This window comes from Lepidochelys olivacea, assembly GCF_965140295.1.
Source record: "Lepidochelys olivacea isolate rLepOli2 genome assembly, chromosome: 8".
In the NCBI taxonomy this organism is placed as follows: domain Eukaryota; kingdom Metazoa; phylum Chordata; order Testudines; family Cheloniidae; genus Lepidochelys; species Lepidochelys olivacea.
The window spans coordinates 6,363,742-6,387,453 of NC_140418.1; the positions used below are offsets into that span (position 1 = coordinate 6,363,742).

General features: G+C 49.6%; 1 protein-coding gene across 2 annotated transcripts in view; it reads right to left on the reverse strand.

Moving 5' to 3' along the window:
• The window catches only part of LOC311524889 (proton-coupled amino acid transporter 1-like), a 49,504-nt gene that overhangs the window by 16,796 nt on the left and 8,996 nt on the right, over positions 1 to 23,712 (reverse strand). For both annotated transcript variants that reach the window (XM_084636508.1, XM_084636509.1), the window contains exons 2-10: positions 22,036 to 22,183; positions 20,899 to 20,989; positions 19,199 to 19,287; positions 17,465 to 17,560; positions 15,633 to 15,717; positions 12,543 to 12,761; positions 11,771 to 11,869; positions 6,594 to 6,760; positions 17 to 186 (exon numbers count right to left, since the gene is read on the reverse strand). In XM_084636508.1, the coding sequence (XP_084492634.1) occupies positions 17 to 186; positions 6,594 to 6,760; positions 11,771 to 11,869; positions 12,543 to 12,761; positions 15,633 to 15,717; positions 17,465 to 17,560; positions 19,199 to 19,287; positions 20,899 to 20,989; positions 22,036 to 22,178 (1,159 nt within the window). In that variant the 5' untranslated portion in view covers positions 22,179 to 22,183. The remainder of the gene's footprint in view (positions 1 to 16; positions 187 to 6,593; positions 6,761 to 11,770; positions 11,870 to 12,542; positions 12,762 to 15,632; positions 15,718 to 17,464; positions 17,561 to 19,198; positions 19,288 to 20,898; positions 20,990 to 22,035; positions 22,184 to 23,712) is intronic.

Below are 23,712 nucleotides of genomic sequence, written 5' to 3' on the forward strand. Positions count from 1 at the left end.
TTTGGCTCCTACTCACATGTCACGCAGACGAGGCACGTCCTGAGGAGCAGGTTGACCCACAGCGCCCAGCGCTCTGGCACCTGGGAAACAGCCCCGGGCACAATGATTTCAGCCGGGACATAGAACTGCAGCGCGTAGGTGAAGAAGATCCCAATGGAGTAGAGCAGCTTGACAGATTGGTACAGCCTGCAAAGGGAACAGGGAGAAATCCAGTCATCTCCACTCACATCCCAGCTCCCTCAGAGGCAGAGTTAATCAAAACAAAATAAAAATAGCTATGTGACAAGAGCGAATTTAGAAGGGAAAGAGAGCTGTCTTAATCTCCATGTCTGTGAAGCCTGGCCCGGGATCCCTAGTTAAGGGGTAAGCGAGCATCCCCCTCCCAAGACAGGGCAGCACAAGCCCTAAGCCCACAGCTGAAAGGCACTTGCTCTGGCCAGGTGACTGTATCCACAAGGAGAGAGATCTCAGTGTGGGTGGGTGCCCTAGGAGTCGAACAGACCGGAGTTATCGACGATGAGTGCTTCGAGCGCTCTGACCCCGCCCCGACCGTCGTGAAGGTATGAAGGGCCAGACTGACACAGGTGCTTAAAGACGCAGCTGGGTGCCTGGGGGAATTTACAGAACTGCCTAAGGGAAGTGCCTGCCATTGAAAACAATGGGAATTAGGCGCCTAAACTACTTTGGATGTTTGGAAAATCCCACTAGATGCCTCGCTGCGTCTCTGGGCACTAAATACCTCTGGCTTCCGTGGAAGCTCCTCAGACCATACATTCAGCCCCTGGCTTAAAGCAGGTTGCTGCTAGCCAGTTCCAGGGCTTTGCTGCTTGCATATGGGTCTTCTCCCACTGCTCAGAAAGTGGGACATTTCATTCCCTAGTCAGGGTGGATCGCAGGGGCCAGGGATTTGAACTTGTGAGCACGTGCACACACAGCATGACACCGTCCACCAAGCTCCTGCCAACTGGAGTCCGAAGGCCTTTGCTCAGCTGCTGAACGGGCACTGTCCCAGCAGCACAAGCTCCCTGACCGCCTTCCCCAGCCGGAACTGCAGGGGCCACCTTTAAGGAATGCAGGGAGGCTAATCCCTATGAGGGCACTACCCACTGGGGCGCCTGACCACCCATCCACCCGGAAATGGACAGAGACCACAGGTTGCCTCACTGAGGAGCCAGCTGATCAGACTTCAGTAGCCACCAGCAACCCACGCTGGCTGTCAGCCAGTGAGCTAGAATTACAGAAGTTGTCTCTTATTACCTGCTCCCTGAGCTCTCTCTCTCATCCCTACCTTTGCTAGCAAAATTTGGGTTCTTCGCAGGAGGAAGAAAAAGCTACATTTCGCCTTGCTCTGCAGCGAGCCCGATTCTACTCTGTGCCTTAAAATAAAAAGATCAAGGCTACCTTCAAAGTGGTTTATCAGCTTTCAACATGAATATTTCAGTTTTCAATTTCTACCCCCCTCCCCCCCCAGCCAAGGGGAACTACCAGGATTAGCACAGGCTTCGGAAGTTAAAAGCAATGCAGACGTCACCACCGCCTGCACTTTAACCTGCTCGATTAAAAAAAAACAAAAAACACCAGACTATTTTTGGAGCTCGACACAGAGGGTTTGGGGGAAGGGACTGTTAAAATAGCAATGCTGGGCAGGTTGTGTGTCCTGGTAGAGCCCCTTGCTAAGTCCTCAAGTCAGCAGGGGGCTCGCTAGGTATTCATTCTACAGTGACAGACACCAGCAATCCAAAGGGAAGGAGTTTGTCTTCTCTATGTGAGAATGACCCCGATCTGGGACCAAGGATGGCTAGAGGATACCAATTGCTGTGCAATGTCAAGGGATCCCTGGGCAAGAGAACCGGCCTTTTAGAAAAAGAGTGTTGTATAACCTGGGCCAACCAGCTGACTAGATCCCAGCATTGCATGGGCCAATCTCGATCAGGCTTCCAGTTGGTGTACATGTGTGCACGCCTGTCTGGAGAAATAAGAACAGAACAGGGGAGCAGAGCTAGACAGAACTTGTGTGGCACGGGGGAAGACAAGTGGAAGCTGGGGATGCAAAAGCTCCAGCCAAGGAAGGAGGGGCTAGCCACCTTTTTACAATCCTTTAGTGCTGCTTCTCTGCTCCACACCGAACCTGATGGGGGTTGTGGTGAAAGGACATTCCTGCTTTGGTTTGGGAAGATCAACTCAATGGTGGCAGTGCCGGGAGAAAAGCTACACACTGCCTGAAGCAGTGATGGGGACAGGTGAGGTACAAAGTGCAAGCTATAGACAGGAGCTATTTGCTGTGCATATTGGAACAGATCTCCTTTAGATTATTCCTATGTCAATATGCCTGGAATATCTTTTATAAATTCTCTAGTCACTTTACGCAGTCTTCTTAAGATAGCAAGTAACTCAAGAATTCAGACTACATTGCCCACCGTGGCTTTACAGGACATACTAGCTACTGAAAACGCCCACACTTATCAAGGCAGGCTAATGTACAAAAAGCTACAGGCAAAATTTTCATGTTGGCGAGAGACTAATTTAAGGGTGTAAATACCCTGACGCCTGTTGTGCAAGTTGGGGTTTGGGGCATAAGCTACATCCAGGTATGGGGGTGAGTTTCTGAACATCTGACCATAAGTCACCTGTTCCTGTGTTTGGTTGGTTATATTCCTACTGTGTCACACTAAGTGACCACCAAAGATGGGAAAAGGCTACAGAGAACTAGCTCCTAAAGCAAGAAGTTTGTATGAATGTAATGCACGTCTTCAAAGATCCAGAGCAGGGCTGGCCCAGGAGTCTCTGCAGGTCACAAGGAGTCAGCAACTTCGCCCCCTGCTCCCCTAGGTGGGGGCAAAGCACAATGTCACTTAAGAGTTTGGAAAAAGCCATTGATGTTTTAGAAAGTGGATGATGCTGCACAGAGGAAGGATGGTCTTGTGGTTAAGGCACTGCGGAGAGCTGGGTTAAATTCTTAGCTCTGTCAGATTCCTTGTGTGACTTTGGGCAAGCTACTTTGTTCCTCTGCCCTTCAGTTCACCATCTGTAAAAATGGGGATAGTAATATTCCACTCTCCTACCCTGTGTCTTGCCTGTTTAGACTGTAAACTCAGACAGTTAGTTCTGGCTGTGTTCTCTATTTATATGGCCATTAAAGGTCAATATCGGGAAAGTCCAATGATTCAGGATGTACGAGTTTTACTGTAACCTTTATCATGCAAGGGTAAGGAATGGCAAGTCGGGTCACATGACAAGTCAAGACACTTTCCACTAGAGGGAAAGGGTAGAGCTAGCAGGGAACAAGCCAAGATTAAGCACTGCTATCTGGTTCATAAGCCACCTTGGGACACGCAGGGTTCCAGGCCAATGAAGGCAAAGAAACTGCACACTTTTAAACTTTGAATAGTTTCCCAGACCTCTCTTGCCAACAGCACCCTGGCTCATCCTCTTTGGCAAACATTTTCTCTCCATCAGCCACCAAACATCCTGAAGACCTCAGCCTCGAGAGACTGGGCATAGCTATTCCACTACAAGTCAGTGCACAAGAGCAGTGTCACAGTTTCTGTACGAGGCACACCCATTCTCGCACATGGCCAGTGAGTGGAAAGATGGCAAAGGGGCAGCCACAGAGCCAGACAGAGGGCTTTCCTCATGGGCTGGTGTTCACATGGTTTCCCCTTTCACCAGGCAAGGAGAAGAGACCCAGCTTCAATTCCCTGCTCCACCAGACTCCCTGTGATCCATTAGGCAAGCCTGTGCCTCAGTTTCCCCTCCGTGCAATGTGGATAACAGCCACGCCCTACATCCCTGGGGAGTTGTGAGGTACTCAGATACCATGGTAATAGGGGGACGCAGAAGTACTAAGACAGGAGAAATGTCATCCATTGTTCTCCAGGGCTACACTGTATTTCACAGAGCCACATGCTTCCTACAGACAGGCTAGTCAGACTCCGCGTAGCTCGCAGATTTCTAAAGCATTCTTCCATCAGAGAGACTCGGCAGCACCCGAGACTCAACATGTCTCTTACGTAGAGAAACACAGCTAGCGCTGGGAGCAGGACACGTAGCCAGTCTGTGCCCCCAGTCCAACATGCTTTTTTTTTTTTTAATTAAAGAAAACCAAAGGCAGTGAATAGCTTGTCCAGTTGGAGTTACCAAAGAGGACAAGAGCAAGCGAAATATTCTGACACATTGGACAATGACCAGGGCGCCCAGGATAAGAGGCGAGACAGATGCCGTGGATTCTCCAAGCTCCTGGACACCCAGTGGCTCGGCTGGGTCTCCCCTGGGTGGGGATGTGCCATCTTTCCAAGCCATCCTAGGGTACTGGTTCAACACCAGCTTGGTCAAGGGCTAGTTAGTGACCCAATATCCCTTCCAAGAAGACCCATGTCTGAAACTTACTCAAAGTGTTTGAGGAGAGAGAGGAGGCAAATCAGATTCTTGTCTGTTACTTCTGTCCATTGCTCGAAGTGCTGTACACGAGCAGAGCACACCCGTTCCAATCAGAGGCCTTCCCGTGAACTGTTATAAAGCACGGCAGCCCGCCGGGGAGGGAGGGACTCATGATTTGTCCCATTCTGAGAAGCTCGTGGCTTTCCAAACACCTAAACCGGGGCAGGCTGGAGAAACAGAGCACACTGGGCAAGTCCTTACATCTAAGCATCTTACTGTATCAACGACACGCCTCCCCCTGTCAAAGCATATGGTTTTCCACCATTTCTTGTCGTGATGCCAGGGGAGACGGGGAAGGAGGAACAGAGCTGAGCTGACACAAGGAGCGGAGAGATGTTCCACTTTTAGAGACCAGAAGTTGGAGTCACTCTGCATCCTAGTAAAAGGCCAGGAAGCGGGGGCCCACTTAAATCCTCCCCTACAACCACCTTCCTGAGTGGCGGAGGTGGAAATCAACGTCAGGAAGTTGAGACAAAAAGGGAGTTACACAACATGCCTTCTCCTGGACTTAGGCTGGCAAATGTTAAACCTCAAACAAACAGTTTCAAAAGCCTTACATCTGTGTGCCTCATTGAATCGATCATCACAGCCTTCACGTTCCAAACAAGCTGCAAAATACAGCCCCTAGGTGCTAGCGGACAGCACTGGGCTTTTAGTTAGTTCCTGCTGTCCTGCCTGCCCGCTACCTTAGTTCCTCAGAGTCCTTTGAAACCTGCCTCTTGCCACAACAGAGAAGGCAGCTCTGTAGCTGGAGGGTTTCAATTGGAGCAGCTGCTAGCACCTTTGTCTGGGCCCCCTGGGGGCCGAGCAATTTTGTTTTTAATCTTCTCTATGACAAGGCTAGGGTGTGAAACACTGGGACGGGGTGGGCGGCGTAATAGGTGCCTATATAAGACAAAGCCCCTAATATCGTGACCTCTGGTCACCCTAAACAAGGCACTCCCCAACATCAGCCTATTAGTCAGTTTTTATTTAGATGAAATTCCTATTTGGTAAAGCGGAAGGCAGCGCCAGGCAGCACAGGCTGCCGATTGACACCTGTCAGTTAGAATGCCACAAACAAACCATTCCTGTAAGCACCCTGCTTGAATTGTAGCTATGTGTTGCCCTATGCTATGAAGTGTGTGTTGGGCTGAAACGCACCTGGCACTTCTCATCCTCAAAGTGCTTTAAACCCCATTACTTCTCACGGCCATATCACCCAAACTTCAAAGACAGGGAAACTACGGCAGCAAAATTAAGTGATTTACCCAACGTCAAAAGAGAGCCCTGTTTACAATCTGACTCCCACTCACACCTTTCCCAGTAACCTACAGGTCAGTCACCCTGCAGACACTGAATAACTCTCCTTGGCTCCCTAATGAAGGGGTTATATATATAACTCTGGGGCAGTCTGGTCCAAAGGGGTGGAGATAGATATCTATCTTTGCAGCAGGATTGGAGACAGGTAGACACCCTCCTCCGTATTGTGTGTGATGAATCAGAAACCCCAGCAAGGTTTCCACTTACAAAGGAAGACTCACAGCAGAGAGGTACAGTATCCCAAGGAAAAGGGCAGAAGTAGCACTGAACCAGTACCAGACGTGACCCCGGAGGGAAAAGCTCTGCAATCTAAGCACCTGCTCTGGAGCTACATGTTCAAGTGTGGTCAAGCTACACTCATCCCCTCAGCAGCCCTGCACTGAGAAGAGCTATTGCACCCACCAATTTCCTTTCTGCATCATGTGAAATGCAAGCGCCCCACACAGAGAATGTAAGAACGGGCCATACTGGCTCAGACCAGTGGTCCATCTAGCCAAGTATCCAGCCTTCCAAGTAGCTGGTGCTACAGAGGCAATGAACAGAAAAGGGCAATTGATCGAGTGATCCAGGACATTGTACAGCGCCAGCTCCTGGCAGTTAGAAGTTTAGGGAGACACAGAACATGGGACTGCATCCCTGGCCATCTTAGCTAATAGCCATTGATGGATCTATCCTCCATGAACTCATCTCATTCTTTTGCTATATTTTGGCAATGAGTTCCACAGGCTTTCTGTGCGCTGTGGGAAGTAGTACTTCCTCATGTTAGTTTTAAACTGCTGCCTATTCGTGTCACCTGGTGACCCCCCAGTTCTTGTGTTACGGGAAGTGGTAAATAGCATTGACCAGAGACTCACCAGCAGTCAGGCAGGTTGAGAGTAATGCTGGCCTGGATGTTGGCTCCAAATCGCAGATATCCCAAGGTCCCCAGGCTGATGTACAAGACAGTGACTATGGCCATTCCCACATACAGAATCACTGGGAAGTGCCGGGGATTCTTCATTTTATTTTCCAGGGGGAGCACCTAGGAGGAAAAGGAGAAGGAAAACCAAACTGAATTCGTTTCCCTACCCGTCACCTCCATGGGTTTGGAGTCTAGCACGCCACCTCTGAGCCAGCATCTTCCTGGATGTGGCTCGCTCAAGAAGACTCTTTGGGTCTGTGCCCCATAGTCAGAGGAGACCCTAAGCAGCAGTGAGTAGCAGCCATGGCACACAGCTGACTGTTGCTGTTTAGCCATTTGCCAGCAGTGCAGCAGCTGAACAGGACGAGATGCTCCCTGGATCATGGGTAACCTCCCCAACCCATGCCATGCTGCAACAAGACCCAAGGAAAAGGAGCAGGGAATCATGTGACTGCGGACACTACCCAAGTCGCTCCACTGTAGAGGAGTTAAGGAGGTGGGACGGTAACAGTAGGGTGAATGCAGGCCCGGGGGTGGATTACACCGTTTAAGACTCTGGTATGAGGTAGCCAGGCTCCTAGGAATCATGTGGTCAAATCCTAATGGGGTCAGCTCATCCCTTCAACCTTTCAAAAGAAGAGGAGAGTGCTACACAATGTACCGTAGCACCGAAAGTCCTGCCGCTATTTCCTCTGTGCGGTTAGACGCCCCTGCCCTTAAATCCTGCTCTTGGGCAAGATTTCCCCTGTTGCGTGCTGCACCAGCTGCTCACCACACTCCACTCCAGAGGGGGGGCATTATCACCATCTCCCTGTCCAACCCAGTCTCCCTGCACTGCTGGCTTTCAGAGAACTACTGGGGGAGGGGAGGGGAGGGGAGGGGAGAAAATACTATGCATGGGTGGGACTAGTCTATACTGGGATGATAAAGTTATATTTTAGTTTGTCCTACATCTAGCACTGCTAACTGGCTTCACTACCTCTGTGCATCCTGAAGGTTTCCATTCCCCCCCTTCACAATAAACTGTTTCAAAAGACCCCCTTCTCCCCTTAATAGAGAAAAGAATCGCTCCCTCCCATTCTTCCTCATTCCTTAAGACTAACTGGCTTTACCATGTCATCTCCTGCTGAAAGTACCAGCATTGCATCCCTGTAAGGGATACGTGAACTTCATTCAGGATGTACCAGAATGCCATTAAACTCATGTACTTTCTCCGTACAGCCTCATCCGCTATTCTCATGCTTGGGCCATAGGTAATGTAGCTGCTAAAGGAGTTGTGTAGGAGTTAGCCAGTGTCAGGTATAATTTACAGGAAGCTACTATGCCTTCTCTTCTTTGTAAACACAGTGCTGGCAGCAGTCCCCAATCATTTCAACCAGACAGTGAGGGATTAGAAAAAGCCACAGGTTTAAGCTTATTTCAACTTTTCCACAAAATACTGAAAAACAACGAAGCAGCAATGCCTCATAGGAATTGTAGTTTGGGTGCCTTATGCTCCCAATCTCCTCAAAGGGCTGGGTTTGCTAGCTGGACTACATCTCCCATGATGCCTCCTCCCCTTTTGGAGAAGGGAATTCATTATAGGAGTCACTGACTTTATGCAAAGAAAAGTCCAGCCAGCGAGCCCTCCTATAGAAGAGAATGGGAGCACAGAACCCCCAAATTGCACCATTTTGAATCGAAATACTTCAGGTTTTGTGCTTTCAACAACATATCAAAGTTTGTGCTTTGTGCTTATTTGGTTTTCAACAACATATCAAAGTTTTCCATGGAAATCAGACTTTTTGAACAATTTCATTCCACTGAAAATACAATTTTTTGTAAGCTGCTGAGAAACAATTTTCAAGAAGCCCTAGTAATCAAAAGTAACAGGAGAGACAAAAGACGACACTTTTCTGGGGGGGTGGTAGGAGTGCATTGTGAAGTTTGCAGCATGTTGCTTTACCTCTACTCAAGACTATGGCCACTGTGCTTAAGAACGGCCATACTGGGTCAGACCAGTGGTTCATCTAGCCCAGTAGCCTATCCATGACAGTGGCCAGTGCCAGATGGTTCTGGCAGTTGGTTAAGGAGAACCCAGAGCATTGGATTGCGTCCCTGACCATCTTGTTAGGATGGGTAATAGCCATTGATGGAGCCATCCTCCATGAACTTACCCAATTCTTTTTTGAACTCTTTATACTTTTGGCCTTTACAACATCCTTTGGCAATGAGTTCCACAGGTTGACAGTGCATTGTGTGAAGTAGTACATCCTTATGTTTGTTTTAAACCTGCTGCCTATTCATTTCATTAGGTGACGCTTAGTTCTTGTGTTACGTGAAGGGTTAAACAACACTCTTGTTCACTTTCTCCACACCATTCATGCTTTTATAGACTTCTGTCATATCCCTTCCTCCCCCTTCCTTGTCTATTTTCTTAGCTGTTTTCAGTCTTTTTAATCTTTCCTCATATGGAAGCTGTTCCATACTCCTAATCATTGTCTTGCCCTTCTCTGCCATCCTTTCCAATTCTAATAGATCTTTATTGATATGGGGCAACAGAACTGTACACAGTATTCAAGGTGTAGGCAGACCATGGATTTATATAGTGACATTATGTATTTTCTGTTTTATTATCTAGCCCTTTCCTAATGATTCCTACCATTGTTAGACTGCTGCTGCACAAAGAGCGGATGCTTTCAAAAAATTCTCCACAATGACTAAATGATTGCTTTCTGGAGTATTAACAGCTGATTTAGACCCCATCATTTCGTATGTATAGTTGGCATTATGTTTTCCAATGCACTTACTTCGTATTTATCAACACTGAATTTCATCTGCCATTTTGTTAGACCCCTTTGTAACTTCACAGTAGGCTATGGGCTTAACTATCTTGAGTAATTTTGTATCATCTGAAAATTTTGCCACCTCACTGTTCACCCCTTTTCCAGATCATTTATGAATATATGTTGAACAGCACAGGTCCCAGGACAGATCTTTGGGGGACCCCACTATTTACCTCTCTTCATTGTGAAAACTGGCAATTTATTCCTACCCTTAGTTTCTTATCTTTTAACCAGATACTGATCCATGAGAGGACCTTCCCTCTTAACCCATGACTGCTTACTTTGCTTAAGAGCCTTTGGTAAGTGACCTTGTCAAAGGCTTTCTTAAAAGTCCAATTTCCTTTTCCCACTGGATCACCCTTGTTATTAGCTTGTTGACACCCTCAAAGAATTGTAATAGATTTGTAAAGTGAAATCTTGCCTCACCAAAGCCGTGTTGCCTGTTGCCCGTTGCCCAACAAATCATGTTCATCTGCGGGACTGATAATTCTGTTCTCTACTATAGTTTCAACCCATTTGCCAAAGTTAGGTTTTCCAGCCTTTAATTTCCAGGATCGCTTCTGCCGTGGAGCCTTTTTCAAAAATAGGCATAACATTAGCTGTCGTCCCATCATCTAGTACAGAGGCTAATTTAAGCCACAGGCTACATACCATTAGTAGTTTTGCAATTTCATATTTGAGCTCCTTCAGAACTCTTGGGTGAATACCATCTGGTCTTGGGGACTTACTGCTGTTTAATTGATCAATTTGTTCCAAAAGCCCCTCTACTGACACCTCAGTCTGGGAGAGTTCCTCAGGTTTGTCACCTAAAATGAATGGCTCGGGTGTGAGGATCTCCCCCACGTCCTCGGCCATGAAAACTAACACAAAGAATTCATTTAGCTTCTCCGCAATAGCCTGGTCTTCCTTGAGGGCTTCTTTAGCACCTCGATCATCCAGTGGCCCCTCAGACTGTTTGGCAGGTTTCCTGCTTCTGATGTACTTACATTTTTGCTGTTAGAATTTGAAGAGCAACTAGCTCAGGACACAAATACTTTCTTGGCCAGTCTTATTCTTTTACAGTTGACTTGTCAGTGGTGCTTTTGGGTCTTCAAATATAGACTTTTGTGAGATCCTGTGATAGCTGCTATGTGTCTTAGACTGCACTGGGTTTTAAAGAGGGAGCATCAACAGGTCACAGAAGCACAGCTGTTGGAGTAGAGGACTGTGAGAGAAGCAAATTAAGTCAAAGAAAAAGCTTTTATTCCCACCGCTCCATGCTTGCTTTGTGAACACGGCTGGGGAGAGAGGGCTTGTACACAGTCTTTACAGTTCTGTGCAGTGCATTTTTCAATACTCTGGTGTCTTTGATAAGAACTAGATAAGTTCCTGGAGGATAGCTCCATCAATAGCTACTAGCCAAGATGGTCAGGGATGCAACCCTATGCTCTGGGTGTCCCAAGCCTCTGACTGCCAGAAGCTGGGAATGGGCGACAGGGAATGGATCATTTGATGATCACCTGTTCTGTTCATTCTCTCTGAAGACCAGTGCTTTGGCTACTGTCGGAAGACAGGTTACTAGGTTAGAGGGACCACTGGTCTGACCCAGTCTGGCCATTCTCATGTTCTTAATGGACTTGGTGCTTCCAGCTCATGTGTTTACGCAGCCAGGTAACACAAAGACATGAAACCAGCTGTCCCCTTAGAAAGGGAGCTCTGGGAAATCCCCTATAAGGTTTAACCAAGATAATAAAAGTGCTCCACCCCTTCCTTTTTCACATCAGCATGCTGCTCTATTTACAGCACCTACTAGAAAGTCGGCAAACATAATTGGCACCACCGGAAATTGAACCGAAACTGCTGCAAGATAGCAGGCTACTCAAGTGGAGGGACTAGACCAAGCACTCCAATCCTCATGTCACTTTGTCTTTCCTGTCTCTAGCAAGGCAGCTTTAAAACCCAGCGAAGTTCACTCCTATAGGCCACACTTATCTGTGCCACACAGGTAGACCAAGGTCTTTAAGTCAGAACGCCAGCTTTGAAAGTATTAGATCTGAAGAGGAAGGAATTGAACAATTGCTGCTTTAGTGTAAAGGTCTTTCAAGATTTCTTTAAAGGGCTCGATACCCCTCCATTCTCCTAGTAGCAGTGAGGTTTGACAGAGGGAAGCTGTGTCTGTGTAGTGGATGCACAACAAATACCAGTCACCCAAGTCAAACATTTGGCTTACAAGGAGAGAGAGAGAGAGATCAGCACATACAGAACAGATGCTGCAGAGAGCGTGAATAGCAGCCGATTCTTGCACCGCTGACAAGCCGACACTTACCACTCCGATACCTTCAAAAGCAAAGATCGCCGTGCCAAAAAACAGAGGATAGGTCTTCCAGCCCGCTACAAGAGGCAGGTTGCTGGGATCTGGAATGCTCTAGAAAAGAGCAATTTGGATTTAAATGCAAGAGAGAAACCAAGGCCTGGTTCAAAGGTTCTTTTCTGTCGCACTTGCTCACCACTCAGTCAAAACATGGACTCAAATGCTCCTGAAAGCAGGTGTGCATCCAGCACTGCAAGAGCTGGGCAAGTTTCTCCCTGTACAGTGCACCTAATGCTTTACCTACCGTCTCCCACCGACTCTAGTGTACGCCCTCCCCCAACCACACACCCACTCCTCTAACCGTCTTGACCGGCAGCAATCCCTAAGAGTAGCTCATATAATGCAGAGGTAGCCAAACTGTGACTCTCTTACAGTTAAAGTGCGGCTAAAAGCCCTCCATGCCTCCACTTACTCCACCTACCAGACTTGGGGTAGTGGGGAGGTTTGGGCTCCTGCTCTGCGGCAGGGCGGTGGGTCTCAGGGCTTATGGCCTGTGAGAGCAGGGCTCTTGGGGCGTCAGCCCCACTCCTGATCCCCAAGACACACCCCTCCCCTCCGGGCCAGGCAGACTCCCCAAGACCCCCTCCTTCTCCGCCAGGCTGAAGCTCCGAGCCCCAGCAGGCATGCCCGGCTCTCAAACTTCTGAAGATCATCATATGCAGTCCCTGAGTGAGGTCTGGAAGGTCTCTAGATTGGCGAGGCATTCGGCTTTGCTCTTTGCACGTACCGTGATGATATACCAGTTTATCATGATGAGACTGCTCAGCATGGCGAGGTTGGCCAGCATGGAAAAGATGGACAGGAACTTGAGATTCCGTATGTACACGAGCAGCACCAGGAACGGCAGTAAGGAGAGGATGAACAACCGGGAGTCCATAGTGGGAGTCAGCACCGTGGTTTTGTTGGAATGGCAGTCATTGGTGGTGCCATTTGCTGCAGAGATCACCTGGAGGGAGGAGCCAAAAAAAAATAAACAAAACCCTGGATCCTGAACTGTTCCCTGTCATAACCTGAACTTGGCAACCGAGTTGCGTGGCTGATGGCGAGTCCTAGCCACACAGTTATGGTCTCACAATTTAAGAGCCACACAACCTTTATCTTTTAGAGATAGGCTGCATTTGCAAACTTAAAATACTGCAAGTTCTTTTAATAACCCAACAGACGGCTGTAGGGCAGGGAGGGAGGGGACATTTAACATGGCTTTGCTATGCAAACACTTTGAACTTCTATAGCAGCTTCCATATGAATTTTACAGAGCTTTGTAAACACCAAATGAAACTCAGACTCCCAAGCGAGAAGTGTTAGGGTCCCTAGATGGGGAAAGCGAGGCATAGCAACTCAGAGACTTGCATTGAGGTCACACAGCATGCCCGATGAAAAGCTAGGAATAGAGCCCAGTCCTGTGCTTTAGACACAACAGCATCCGCCCCCTGCCATAGTCACAGATCCTGGGTACTCAAAGACACTCTTACAGTTAAAGTGCGGCTTTACACCTCGCCTATCACATCAAGTGCAAATCCGTCAAATTGCTGGACAGCTGAGCTAGGATTTCCGAACAAGTTGCAAATAACCCTTTTTAGCCAAACCATAACTAGTCTATTAAAGAGACAGTACAGTATATTTTTACAGAACTCAGTGTGCACACACGCTCTGCATAAAGCGGGAACAGCCGGTTTCTTTTTTTGCCGCATCATGATTGGATTAAAGGCACTTTGGTGCTAGTATACAATGTATTACCCAAGCCGTAACCACTCCTGGGGCGGCGAAGCACAGCACAAAATATAAACACATATTGTGCAAAGACTTAATGTTCCAGATTTCACAGGAGGATTTACTTTACGATCATGTAAAATAATGCCCCCAAATATGGGCTTCTGAAACCAGCAAGGGGCTTTTCCCCACCCTCAGCTAGTAAAGAAGCAAACGAACATCTGATCTCCATTTCTAATGGTCGGCTTCTTTGTAGCTCAGCCAGCACTGGAATGTCGAGATCGCTCCATTATTAAAGCAACACGAAGGGTTCCCATGGCAGGAAGCCTGCCTTGAAACAGCAGTGACAGTCAGCCAATGCGGTCAGCGAACTAACAGCTGGCTGCATTTGTCCACCTGCCCTCTAGTCGTGACTGACTATGACAGGGTCTGTGAGGTGAAAGAAAAACAGCCCATCATACAAAGAGAGCACTGATGCAGAGCAGCCACTTCACACGAATTCACTGCCCTGTGGAAACCGACAGGACACCCCCAAAAGACAGAAGGCAATGTAATGCTGGGAAGGACATGAAATACAACTCCGGTGTATTCCCGAGTGTGGTGACTGGAAGATCCCCTCCCTGCTCTCTTCACCTCCTGAGGCTATTGGTTTTCATGACATTATGGCCCAGTTCTTTGGAGCAACCTGAGGTGTCCTCTCTTCTCCCCCCTACATCTCCACCCTTTCCCAGGTGAGTAAGAATTTCCACTGATCTGAATAAAACCCAACTAAGCAGGTTTCCAGCATTCTCAGACTTCCACCAGCATCCGACAGATCAAACCAGTCGCTGAGCTGGCTCGCGTCTGTGGATTTCTCACAGTGACTAAGCTCCCTGCAGAGTGTTTATTAAGTAGATATGATTGCGGATGCAGTCTTCTTTCCAGCCACTTATTTAAAAAAGATCCATCACAGCGTCAAGGGAGCTGCCCCAGAAAAGCTCCCCTCATGCTGGGCAAGCAGGTGGGCAGGGTTTCCTCTGATGCTCCGTGGGACACTTGGCAGCCCCTTTCCCATCCGGCTCCCCCTGTGCACGGCCTGGCTCAGAGCCCCAGAGCGTGGAACACGGTCAGATCTTCAATGCCCAGTGTGCCCTTGATTCCCTCCTACATACTGTCCCTCGAGAGGCATCAGCACGAAGGGAATCTCCTTGGCCATTATTTATTTAAAAGCTACAGCGCTTTCATTTTATACCCTGCCTGCTATATTCCAGCCATTTAAAAGGAAAGGAGTGACTGGCATGGGGAGGCATGCAGGGGACTCCCAGCTTGCTCTGAAGTTTTGCAAATGCCTGTTTCTAGGCTGTAATATTTTGGTCTAATTTCAGTTGCTGAGCTTAGGGTGTAGGTGCCGGGCGGTAACATGTGATATACAGGAGCTCAGCCTACATGATCTGATGGTCCCTGCCCTGGAAGTTTGCAGTCCAGAGAAGAGAGACCTAATTCATTTGGTTCTGTTTAAAAGAGCTCTCACTGGCATCATTCTACAACAGGAACCCCCCCTTGAAATTGAGCTGGTCTCAATAGGAGCGTCTAGGTGTTACCGTACTGTCTAGTTCAATATCCCATCGGACTGTGGCCAGTACCAACTGCTTTGAAGGAAGGTGCAAGATTCCCCACAATACGCAATGTGGGATAATCCCCTTCCTCTCTTAATCCCGGAGGCTTGGAAGCATCCACAGACAAAAGATGTGGCAGGCAAGTATTATCTAGTGCTGATTTTTTTTTTCCAGATCCTGCCTTTAGTTCCCTCTGTGAGTGTGGAAGACAAGAGGTCTAGCAGCCATTTATCACCTGTGACAAATACATGATAGGGGGAGGTTATATCTGTCACTTTCCCACTTTGCACAAATGCGGCCAGGATATTGATCGCTGCCTTTGGTCTGAAGGGTTATATTTTCCTGTACCGCTCTAGTTATGGAAGCAAGTCTCTTCTCCCTGGGTTTGGGTTTTAGTTTGCGGGAGGAGGAACAACCTGAGCTCCTCCCTCACCCCAAATCTGGAGAGAATTTTTAAACAAAAACTCCCCTCCTTCCCCACCCCCTTATCGCCAAAAAAGCTGAAGTCTTACCTGTTTCAGATTGTCAGCCAGAAATACGAAATAAACACAGCAGAACCCCAGCTGGGTGAGAATCAAGAAAAATCCCACTATGTATCTGGGGGTGGGGGGGAAAGAAAGTATTTAAAAAAGAAACAAATGCTAAAAGACACAGACTCATGCTAGAGGTGCATCCTTTGATCCTAATGCTACACCAACAGTGTGAGTGATTCCTCAGCTAGGAGACCGCAATACAGAGCTAGAGGTCAAAGGGTGATCTGGATTGCTTGCTTTTGCTGATGGTAGGAGGGAGCGTTGCTGGAGGAAGAAGCTTCCCCTCTCCCTCCCTTTCACCAGGAAGCTCACACAGCAGAAGGCCCTTTGAGTACTCTGACCTTTTTAAGGTGGAAGCTCTCAACTCGGAGACAAGCCAATACCTGGAACAGGCCCATCAGAAGCAGCAGCAAGCAGAGAAATGTGCGTGAACAGATCTGTTACACGAGGGTGGTTTCCAACCACTGTCTCAGCAAAGGGATAAGATGGGATCCTGCATCTTATGCTTAAAAATGCCTAGCTCTCTGTTCACCTTCTCCACCCCATCTCCCATTTTAGAAGGGGCTCAGTGTCCTGTGCTAGACCTGGGTAAGTCTGACATCGTGGCCTCTAGAGATTTAGCCCAAGAGTGCCGTAAAGGCATCTCAAATATTGTGACCAAGGAGGGGACCTTATCTTGCAGTTTGGCGAGGTGCAGAAGCACAGAGTTTACACTGGGTGGGGATGAAGATCTGGACCCCCAAAATTCATAGATTCCAAGGCCAGACGGGACCATTGTGCTCATCTAGTCTGATCTCCTGTAGAGCACAAGCCACAGAACTGCTCCCAAGTAATTCTGCAAGCAGATCGGTTAGGAAAACATCCAGTCTTGATGTTAAAATTGTCAGTGATGGAGAATCCACCCCAAGCCTGGGGTAAGTGGTTTCAATGGTTAATTACCCTCGCTGTCAATTGAAGAGGGTCCCTCCCCACCCCCAGGAGTTTGGATTGCCCGTTCCGCGGAAGGGACCAGCACCACCCCCGTAAGGAAAGCCTTGCCATCTGGGAGACTCAGCTATGCTCATCCTTTTTTGCTTTAAAAGTTTTCTCCCTGCTGCATTCAAGGAGACCAGTCCCAGCAAGAGAGGTTACAGGCTCTTGTTGCACCGTAGAGGCCCCGAGCCACAGAAGCCCCGCTTCACATATGGATTGTCAGTGTGTGTAACAGGCACACTGCTAACGTACGGACTTGGGCAACACCTGCCAGGCAGCGGAGTTACTGAAACGGATGGGAAGCCTCTGACCAGCGGTTAAGCTTCCTCGGTGTCCAGCGGCTGACAGGAATTTGTGCCAACATGCAATGAGGTAATTAGTGTCATCTGTCCCTTCCTTGCTCGGCTGCGGAGCAAATGAGTTTCCTTTTCCCACCCAGATACGTGCAGTCAAGTACCACATTTCCCCTACAGCACCACAGCTGAGCACACGGGGATGACCTCCAGCATTTCAAGGCAATAAACACAGCGAGACAGAGTCCAGCATCCAGGGGCATAGACAAGCAACTGCAGAGCACACAACAGTTGTGTTTGCCTAGAGCCTGGTCAGACCCTAGGGCTTTGCGTTGTGCAGCCTCTCTCAGGGTAAAAAAGGTGCTCTGCACAAAGCCAGGCTCCCCTCAGACTGGGACAAGGCTGAGAAGGCAGATGTGGCATTCCCCTGAACTGGAAGAACTGCTTAAGTCTCTTATTTTGCTCACTATTTGATTAGCATGTTTTAGAGCCCAGCCAGCCCTTCCTCTCCCAATCCAAACCCAAAGCAAGAAGAGAACATGGTACCTTCCCCAGATGGCGTGGGTCCGAAGCCAGGCACTAGGGCTGGCTTCCAGCCCGTACATCACGGCATCTCCATAGTCCACAAAAGGCCTTTGATATCTGAAGGCAGAGAGAAAAGCGACAATGGTGGCCCAATCTACCTTCTAGTTTCAGAGGCACAAACCAGGGGAATAACACAAGATTGCTGGTATTAGATGCAAGGCTGAAGATATTTCTGATTGGCAAATTTTGGGCCAGGGTCCCCAAACTTTTTACATTATGTCTCCCCCCCCACCCATACCACTTGCCTGTGCCCCCTGGGCCGCAGTCGTGAGCCAGGGCCGGAGCCATGTCTGGGAGCAGAACTGCAGCCGGGCTGTGGCTAGGGTCAGAGGCTGTGGCTGAGAGAGCAGCAGTTGGGGGCAGGCCAAGAGCAGAGGCACGGTCGGGGCCGGCAGCAGGGGCCGAGTGCCGAGACCAGGGCTGCATGTGACCCTGCAGCCGGGAGTCAGGGCCACAGCTGGGGGCAGAGCAAGGCTGGGTGGTGCTCCTGTGGAGACTGGCCCAGGCCCTGTTGCGCCTCCCCAAACATTCCTCCACATCCCCTAGGGGTGCGCGCCCCATAGTTCGGGGACCACTCTGCTTGGCCACTGTAATAACTCTTGTCATGCTTCTCTGTTGAACCCAGGTACCATATAATGGAGATGGAACCGTCAAGCTTGTGTAACCACAAGCAGTAACCCCACAGTATCTGCTCAGAGGAAGATGGGAATCCACCCAGGACAGGTGTGAGCTGGGGACTTGAACCAACAGACAAGGAGAGCTCTTGGATACACTAGTGCAAGCAGGGAGACAACCCCAAATCAATCAGGGGCCATGGGAAGTGAAAACGACCTCCATTTTCTATTTCATTCTTTCATACTTTCCCCCTCTGCGGCTCTTCCCAGTCAGTGATCTCCAGGCACATCACAGGTGTGAGTGACGTGCACCTCCCAAGGCCCCTGGGAGGTAGGGAGGCGTCGCCACCCCCATTTTACAGGTGGGGAAGCAAAGGTGGAGAGAGATTAAGTGATTCACAAAGGAGTCTGAAGAACCAGGAGAGCTTTGATTCACTGCATCATGGTGGTAGTTTGAGAGATCAAGGACTGGGACAACAAATACAGGGCTGTCAGGTGCACTGCCAGGCTCAGCACTGGGAAAAGGGGGCGTAGTGCGAAATCAGGACCGAGGAACACACCTGTAGCACACTGTGTGACTGACTCTGAGGGCCAGGCACAGCACAATCACATGCTGTACACAATTGCCTTTATAATAGCCTCTCTCCTTACCCAGGGTGTAAGTGTTCCTCCCCATCAGCTCCCTCTCTCTAATAGAAACTGACCAAGCCCTTGAAAAATCTGTGTAACTTACCTAACCTGGTAGCTTGCAAAAAGCTTCTTCCCAATAGGAGGAACTTGGTGCAACGCTCCGCAGACCTGGTTACAATATTACGAAGGCAACATCCTCTCCAACCCTCTACGTCCACCATGCACCACACCCAGGGATTCAGGAAGGAGAGCTTTCTGTCCACAGGTTGCACAAGGGCTTTCAGCACTTTGGCAGACTTCCACGGATAGAATGCTGCCTGCGGACTTTAAAGGATGTGCCACCAAAGAACCCCATTTCTAATGAGCTCCATAAAACTCGGGCAAGGGGAGTGCTGGGAAGGGGATAGGAGGCCAACACTTCAGGCATGACAGCAGTGGGGGTTTCTCTTACTTGTTGCAGAAGTGGTGAGCGCATTTAACCAGGATGCCCATACAATGCACTGCAGCGATTCCCATCACCAGCAAACTGAGAGGGCCCAGCTAGACAGCAGGAGAGGAGAGAGAAAGGAGAGAGAGAGAGAAGAGTGCACTCTGATGGTTAAAACGAGAACTGCAAGACTGGGTTTACATTAGACAGCAATGTATAGAGAGCTGAGAACACAAGCGCGGGTCCTGCCTGCATTAGAAGAGCGTACCAAGGAACCGAGGCAGAACTCCTAACACAGTGGGAATCAGAACTGTGAGGGGGAAAAGCTCTGTAGGATTCAGGCTCTGCCTTTCCAAATACTGGATTGTTCCCTGCAGTCCAACACAGTCCCAGGTCTGGGGCCACCTCGCGACTGCGGACTGGTGGAGAGTATCAGAGTAACAGCCGTGTTAGTCTGTATTCGCAAAAAGAAAAGGAGTACTTGTGGCACCTTAGAGACTAACCAATTTATTTGAGCGTGAGCTTTTGAGCGTGTAGCTCACGAAAGCTCACGCTCAAATAAATTGGTTAGTCTCTAAGGTGCCACAAGTACTCCTTTTCTTTTTGGTGGAGAGTAGCGGAAGCCCCAAGCGAGGTATGTTGGCTTCGTCTGATGCCAAAGCACCTCAAGGAGCTTTACAGAAGATGGACGATATTTAAACAGCGCATGGCACCAGATTAGTAACAAAGTCATGGGGGAAATGGAACCGTTGGGGTTGGACTCAGTGTCAGGATCCCCAACATCCCTGGAGCTCCATGGGAATGGGCAGAAGGGCCGCCTGCTCCCTCCACAGATGCTGAAGCGATGCACTGTATGGCCTATTATAGATACTGGTGAGACGAATACGCCCGTATCAGTGCCTGAGGGTTGCAGGAGCAGCTAGATACACAAGAATGTTAATCAGCAGGAAGGCTCAGCAGCATCTGATGGCTAAGGAATGCAGTTCAGCACTAGGTGCTTCTGGGACAGCGTTAACGCCCAAGTTCTACCGCCTGGGCTCGGCGGACGGGATGTTGTCACACTGCAAAGTTTTGTTTTAGGTCACAATTTACATGTGTACTTAATTGCTAGGAGCGGAGAAGAGACCGCCTGATGTTTCACAATGTGTTTTCTCAGTCTAGGTAAGGGGGTGAGAGGACACCTTCTAGCAGCCAGAGGCTTTACAGTCACTGGTCTAACTGCAGCATTGGAAAGAGACCCACACGAGGCTAAGGGTCGCTGTACGATCAGCAAAAAGGGCCTGCCCCACAGCTCTGGAGTCTGCAGCCCTCGGTTTGTCTACAGGATACAGCACAGTGACCTCAGTGCATGGGCAAACCTTCCCCAACGCCCTGCTTCAAGCCCGGGCAGAGGAAATGGCACCAAGAGGAACCCAGCACCAAAGCCCTGCTTATACCTTCCCCCAAGAAACCAGCCCAACGCCGCAGCTCTTCGCTGGGGCTTCTGAACAGCCAGCCACTAGCCGAGCAGTCGCTACTGACCTAGCAGGGAGTGGAACCGATGACGTAGGCCTGGATGCTTTCTAGCCTATGACCAACCCCAGCAGCCATCTAAGCAGGAGATGTTAGACACACAGAAGGCCTGAGTCCAAGCCATCAACATGCCACTGTCTAGAAACCAAGCAGAAGCCCCCGCCGCAATTGGAATGGGTGCCTGCGTGCTAGGAGGGAAGACACGATCTTACCACGATGCCAGCATTTTTCACAGCCAGGGGCAGTCCCAGCAGGCCAGTGCCAATATTCCCTTTCACCAGGTGGATCAAGGTTTGAAACCATCTGCAGATGAGAAGATACAGAGACGGTCAGGAGTGCCACAAGATATTCAAGCCCCATCCCCAAGCCCCAGTGCAAACCTGACAGTGTACTTCAGCCCCAGCCTCCCCGCCACACAGCCACTCGAGTCCTAGGCTGCCCTTGAACAGAGATTGGCAGTGGTTGGGAACAGAAAATACCCTTGCAGGATCTCTGAGCAGCAGATGCGTCTGCCGGAGCAGCAAGCAGAGCTTAGCACCTGCAGGTCTTCCTAAGCCCAGCCGCACCAGCAAGTGACAACGCAGTCAGAAGCGACTGATACTGAATGGGTCCATGAGCTCAAGCATCTTGCACTGCCATTCAGGGAGATGTTGGGTAGCCCTGAGCAAACTCTGCAGGTCAGGAGCTTCCCCGTTCGGAGGCCTGGGTGCCCACGGTGTGAAATCATTTTTGATTACAGCTGCTTCAATGCTAGCTGCCCCGGCATGTACCCTTTCGCTTGAACTGGGAGCAAGGAAGATGCTGAGACATTACTGCAAGCACGCTACTGATTGCTCTGGATCCGGGCAAGTCATTTGCCTTCCACATCCCCAAGTCAGAGCTGGCTGGGGAAAAAACGGTGGCGGGAGAATGCAGGCGGGGAGAGGGCAATCCAAAGCTGGTTTAAAAAAAAAAAAAATTTAAAAATGCTGTCTGAGTCAGGCTTCGTGGGGGAAATAAACTGCTGGAAAAAATTTCTGCCGAGACCCGGCATCTGTGCCAAATACCCAGTCTATCCACGCCCAGACTGAGCTTACAGCAACCCTGGCGGGCGGAGCCCTTGCTCCCGGAGACCTGTACGGACAGGCACGAGAGAGTCTGCAAAGCCAGCTGCCTCCCCCTCACCCTGAAAGGGGGCTAGTGCTTTCCCGGTTACACAGCACATGGCCAGCGCACAGGGTGCCAGAGCATCCTCCGAGGAGTACCGGGGGGTCACGGCGGCCAGCAGCTGAATGCAGAGCCCACCACCAGCCACACCCAGGCAGTCTGCGGCAGCGGAGACAAGAGGTGGTTCTGAACCAGTCACTCACGTTGTCCCGTTGCTCTCCCCAAACCGCTGGTAGGACTCAGGAGATGCAAAGCCATTTATGCCTTCAGTGGGGCTCCCGTCAGGCGTAGCCTCTGTGGAGCTGTAGTCCTTGTAGTCCTCGCTCCGCAGCCTCCTGGTGGACATAGTGGCTGTGGAAACAATCACATCAGAAACTGCTACTGCTGCTAACTCTACGCTCCCTGCCCGAGTCACTTCTGTGCTCCCTGCCTGGGCTTTCTTTGGTTCACCCATGGTCACAGGACCAGCTCCCTGTGCAATTACCAGAGCAGGCTCTCCCTGGCAGGCTATTATAGGGCCTCCAGACCAACCGGAGGAGAGCCTAGGCCTGTGCAGGGGTCAATATAAGTCCTGCACTCCTCCCCAAAGCAAGACACACCCACCCGGGATGCACCCAGCAATTCCTGCGGGGACAGATCACTCGGAGGTGACCTGCCCAGATACTTAACACCAGATGACACGGACGTCTGTACCGCTTCTCCCAAACAGGCCGGGTACACAGAGCAACCAGCGCCCGTGCAAGCTGGCAGCACACGGCCCTGGAGCTCTCCACCTACTTGCAGGTCACCTTTACGGAAGGCTGTTGACAGCTGCTCAGAACGGAAGGTTCTGTACAGGCTAGATAGCGGCTGTAATACGCCACCAAGGAGTGGATACACTCAGGGCTGACAGGCACCCAAAGGACTCCCAGTGAAGAGACACGGACAGTCTGTTAAGTGACTTTCGCTGCAGGTGAGCAACTGCCCCACACGCAGCCAGCAGAGTTCCCAACCGTCTTTCATCCTGGTATTTTGAGATCCGTGTTTACAACAAGCAGGTCCCAACCCCACTGCCAGGGCCAGCTCCAGGAATCTTTACCCAGGGTTCAGGACTTCCTGTCCCTCCCCCGCCCCCACCATGAAATCAGACTGATCAAGTTGGATTAGGGGTTTAAACTGCTTCCTGGATAAGATCTGACAAGAGAAAACAAAGGAGAGGCTTTCAGGAGCCTTTCTACTCAGTCAGCAATTGTGTAGAAAGAATAGTAAATATGGCAGGCGACCAGCTTGGCTTAACAGTGAAATCCTTGCTGATCTTAAACACAAAAAAGAAGCTTACAAGTAGAAGATTGGACAAATGACCAGGGAAGAGTATAAAAATATTGCTCGGGCATGCAGGAGTAAAATCAGGAAGGCCAAATCATACCTGGAGTTGCAGCTAGCAAGAGATGTTAAGAGTAACATGAAGGGTTTCTTCAGGTATGTTAGCAACAAGAAGAAAGTCAAGGAAAGTGTGGGCCCCTTCCTGAATGAGGGAGGCAACCTAGTGACAGAGGATGTGGAAAAAGCTAATGTACTCAGTGCTTTTTTTGCCTCTGTCTTTACGAACAAGATCAGCTCCCAGACTGCTACACTGGGCAGCACAGCATGGGGAGGAGGTGACAAGCCCTCTGTGGAGAAAGAAGTGGTTCGGGACTATTTAGAAAAGCTGGACGAGCACAAGTCCATGGGGCCGGATGCACTGCATTCAAGAGTGCTAAAGGAGTGGGCGGATGTGATTGCAGAGCCATTGGATTTTTAAAACCTCACGGTTTTAAAACCTCACGGATCTTTAAAACCTCACGGTGATTGGGGGAAGTCCCAGATGACTGGAAAAAGGCTAATGTAGTGCCCATCTTTAA